The 4,861-nt window shown below is 29.6% G+C and overlaps 1 protein-coding gene across 1 annotated transcript; it reads right to left on the bottom strand.

Moving 5' to 3' along the window:
- Nucleotides 1-2,439: 2,439 nt before the first annotated feature.
- Nucleotides 2,440-3,283, bottom strand: LOC109179334 (probable E3 ubiquitin-protein ligase LUL4). The gene is made up of 2 exons (XM_019328839.1): nt 2,975-3,283; nt 2,440-2,790 (listed from the first exon to the last, which is right to left on the bottom strand). The coding sequence occupies exons 1-2, from the start codon at nt 3,281-3,283 to the stop codon at nt 2,440-2,442; spliced, it is 660 nt and encodes a 219-aa protein (XP_019184384.1).
- Nucleotides 3,284-4,861: the final 1,578 nt, after the last annotated feature.

The raw sequence follows: 4,861 nt of genomic DNA, 5'->3' as shown, positions 1-4,861 counted from the left end.
AATAAGATCTTCAGTGTCAGTCCTTCTGTTGTTGCTTCTGATTGATCAGTCGTCTGTAGAGCTGGACGGACAAACTCTAAACCTATCTTAGTATGCCATAATAATATTGCCAATTATAATATGGGGTTTTTTATTTGAACATTTAAAAACACTAACATATATATATATATATATATATATATATATATATATATATATATATATATATATATATATATATATATAAGAGCGCTCATATGCGGCGGGGTCTTACCGTGCGGCGGTGCGGCGAAATTCCAGAATACACCAACAGTGTTAACAATATGCACCAACAGTGTAATAAAAACACACCACAATGAAATGCAATAAAACATCACAAAATGCACAACAGATTCAAAAAAAATACACCATATAACTCACCACCTCCAATGGTGTATTTCCGAATAGTGTATGGTGTTTTTACTCACACCTAATGGTGTGTGTTTGGTGATGCAGGACTCTGTTTACTCTGTTTTGTGTGGTGTATTTTCCTAACGTTGATGGTGCATATTTGTTGAACTATTGGTGTTGCCGCACCGTAAGACACTGCCGCACCTGAACTCGCCTATATATATATATATATATATATATATATATATATATATATATATATATATTGACCAAAACTTTTTTCTCTCTCTCTCTCCTCATTTAATATTAATTTAAGTCATGAATATTTTTTTCTTCTTTGGAAATGAATGAAATTGTTAAATTTAATTAATCGGATACTTAGTAACGTGGAATCTTTGACACATACCCTCATTTCTCGATATGCTTAATACCAATATGGTATAATTATATTTCAACGGTAGAAAAATACATATCTCTATGACTAGAAATGACAATAATATTTATATAAATAATAAATGTAAAATACCAATAAGTTAATAAATATATCCTAAAATTCTATTTCAACCTAATGGTAAAAATATAAATCTAATGAATAATAGGTAAAAATATAAATCTCCATATAAGTAGAAATGAATAATAGGTAAAAATATAAATCTCCATATAAGTAGAAATGAACAATAGGTAAAAATATAAATCTCCATATAAGTAGAAGTGAATAAAGCCAATTATATATTTTTGTTTGAGAGAAATGAGGGGAAAAGCTAGAACAAAACACAAGCTATTCTATAATAGAGATCTTCATAAAACAATGAATGCTCAAACAATGATAAAAAAAGAAGCTAATGAAGACACAACTAATATTGCCCCAAATATTTTTCCCTATTTGAAAATGAATGAAATTATTAATTATGATAAGTTGGATATTATGTGACATGGAAATTCTCTTTCTACGCAGAGTGGATATAGTAAAATTCTATTTCATTCCACAATAGCAAAATACATATCTCTATGAAAAGAAATAATAATGTTATTTATATTTATATAAATATGAAAGTAAAATTCTATTAGGCTAATAAATGTATCCCAAAATTCAATTTCAAAAATAGTAAAATATATTGATCTCCATAAAGAAATAAACAATGGCATTTATAGATATAAATTTAAACAATTTATTAATTTTTTTAAAAATTATTCATTGACACCTTTAAAATGAATGAAATTGTTAAATTTGATTAATGGGATATTATTATCTGACGTGAAATTATTTATAGATAATACAATACTTTTTCAATATGCTTAGAGTGGTTATGGTAAATTTATATTTTGACTATAGTAAAATACATATCTCTGTGAATAGCAATGACAACCATATTTATATAAATAATAAAAGTAAAATACTAATATGTTAATAAATATATCCTAAAATTCAATTTCAACAATAGTAAAACTATATACCTCCACAAATAGCATTCAAAAAAAAAAAATATACCTCCACAAATAGAAATAAACAATGACTTTTTTCCTTTTTTTTTTTTTTTTGAAAGAGAGAGAGAAGAGGAGGGAAAAACCTAAAACAAAATGTAAACATTTTATTAATGTTTTTTAAATATTCATTTACGGGCATGTTTTTCCCTCTTCAAAATGAATGAAACTTTTAAGTTTGATTAGTTGGATACTAAGAGGTATGAAATTTTTGAGACAATACAATCCTTTCCTGATATGCGTAGAGAAAATATGGTGAAATTCTATTTTGACGGTAGTAGAATACATATCCCTATGAATATAAATAACAATGATATTTATATAAATAAGAAATGTAAAATACTAATATGCTAATAAATATATCATAAAATTCTATTACAACATCAGTAAAAATATAGATGTTTGTTTTTCCCTCCTCATTTAATATTTATTAAGGCCATGAACATTTTCTCTTTACGGAAATGAATAAAATTGATAAATTTGATTGACTGATTGGATACTAAGTGACCTGAAATCTTTGAGACATACCATCATTTCACGATGTGCTTAATACAAGTATGGTAAAATTCTGTTTCAACAATGGTATAATTAGTAAAATCTGACTTCAATACAGTCCTGGAATGTAGCAAGGCAAATGGGGCAGCCATTGGTTGTTCCCGCACAGCTCTTGCACAGGCAAAGATGTCGGCACGGCCATGCCATCATCGTTGCAGACTCTCTCCGGCATATTTTGCACAACCCCGCCGCATCGCCGCCGCCTCCTTGGTGCAGGGCGACATTGAGAGCAGCGTTGGTTTTCTCAAGAGTATTGACCCTCTCTGCCATGGCCAAAGCTTGAGTTCTGTAATTGGCAAGCATGGCTTCCATCTGCTTATTCTGCCTCTCCGCCTCATACTGCCGCTTACACAATTCCTCCAGCATTTCACTCACCACAGCCCTCTACATTCATGTTAAGTATACATATATATAAATTAAAGAATCAAAATGATACACCATGCATATAAGTTCGACTTTAAAATTACTTATTTCGTCTTATTGGTTTAAGCTCCCTTTGCACGTTAGGTAACAAGGCAGGATTTACCTGTGAAAAAAAAAAAGTTATGAAAAGGGATTGAGTTATTACTTTATACTTAAGAGGTTGGGGCGCGTACGGCCTGACGTTTAAGCCAAGGGACGATGACGACGCTCCAGGTTGACCTAGATGCAACTGTGGGTTCAACGGCGGCGGAGTGGGGAACCGTGGCGGCGACGCTAGGGACGGCGCTCCTGGTTGACTACCAAGCCGGAACTGCAGGTTCAACGGCGGCGGCGGCGCTCCCGCTCCCTCCCTTTGATTCGGCGGAATGGGGAGCCCTGGCGGCGGCGGCGAGTGCGTCATTTCACCACCTTCCGGCGCCTTCCTCTTGTGGTCACCGCTTGAAGAAGCAAGCATGTTCAGACACACTCTATTAATTTACGCTTTCTTCGTTTTTTCTCTCAAAACTTTTGCATGAAAAACAAGAGAATGGTGTGATTATAAATAGGGAGAAGACGTGGGTGGCAATCCGGCGGGAATTGTCTGACGTTAGGTTTTCAAATTAGATTTTATCCCATTTTATTTTATAACAACTGTCAAAATATATAATATAATACGGAGTAATATAAAATAAATTTAATATTTAATGATGAAAATTTTGATTTTTTCGGGACAATTATATCTAAACTAGTTATAATAGGCACATTATACAATTAAATTAAATTAATGTCCAACACAAAAATTAAAATAAGTAAATATTTAATATAATTTTTAAATATGAAAATTAATTAATATAAAATAAAATGATTATTTTGAACATAATCAAAATTAGTGTTTTCAATTTGTAATAAAAATGTAGTAGTAAAGATGAATTGTATTGTCCTAGATAGTTATTATCGAAAATAAAAATCATGTCTACTAAAAATTTTCATATTAAAATAAAATAAGTATTCATCTTAAAGTTCAGAGAAATTTTGTTACATACATAGTAAACCGACTTATAATAAAATGTACATTTTAATTAACTAAATATATATTTGGAGTATAAAATTAAAATTTGTGCTACAACAAATAATATTCGATTTAAGAAAAGTGAAGACGGTATATTCTTAGAATAATTATAGTATGACATTTATATTAATTCTTTTAAGATGAATATTCAAAAAATAATATTTTTCATTGTTTTTAATAATTGAAAAAAAAAACAAATTAAATTAACTAAATATTTTGGTATCTTAATTCTTACCAAAAAGAAAGCAAATAGTTGTAAAAACTAAAAAGTATAAAAATATAAATATAAAAAAAATGGCACGAGTTCATTTTTATGTACACTAATGATAAAAACAAAATGTCCATCATCATCATTGTTGTTGTTGTTGTTTTTATTAAAAGGTTAGGAGATATTTTGCAACTAGTCAAGTTAAGAATAATAAAACGTTACCGGAATACCATTACTAAAGTCTATACATAAATGGAAACGTTAAAAAAATATGGTAACTTAGGAAAAGTCTTATTATTGTACAATGAATGAATCAAAATATACAAGTTATCAATGGACATGATTATACCAACATATTTTATATATATTCCCGTTGTAATATTACTGATATTGGCTCTTATATAATTTTATCATGTTAAATTTGTATTTAATTATATTGTTCGACGCTAAAAATTTTCAATTCTATTGAGTAAGCTAGCAATAGTTCGTTGGTTATTTCAATATTTGATCTTGATTTTGTATGTGTGGAATTTTTTTTTTGGAGGTTTTAATTTTTAATTTTCTGTTTTGAGTGATGAGGGAAACCTAATTTTTTAAATTTTTAGTTTTATGAAGTCATACATGCCCGCATGCAGGGGATACAATTCAAGGAGTCCACAAATAGAGAAGGTGGCACATTGGTGCGCATGTAGGTATTAGGACTCTATCATCATTAGTGTTCGTTACCTATTATTATTAGTAATTAGTGTTCGTTACCTATTATTATTAGTATTCGT

The sequence above is a fragment of the Ipomoea nil genome, unplaced genomic scaffold (genome assembly GCF_001879475.1).
Source record: "Ipomoea nil cultivar Tokyo-kokei standard unplaced genomic scaffold, Asagao_1.1 scaffold0900, whole genome shotgun sequence".
Classification (NCBI taxonomy): Eukaryota; Viridiplantae; Streptophyta; class Magnoliopsida; order Solanales; family Convolvulaceae; genus Ipomoea; species Ipomoea nil.
Note: the sequence above shows the minus strand (reverse complement) of the source record. Positions and strands in the feature narration are given on the sequence as shown.

Coding starts and splice junctions, on each gene's coding strand:
- LOC109179334 (XM_019328839.1), bottom strand. CDS start 3,283: ATGCTTGCTTCTTCAAGCGGTGACCACAAGAGGAAGGCGCCGGAAGGT. Junction 2,791..2,974: donor CCCAACCTCTTAAGTATAAA/GTAATAACTCAA, acceptor ACATGAATGTAG/AGGGCTGTGGTGAGTGAAAT.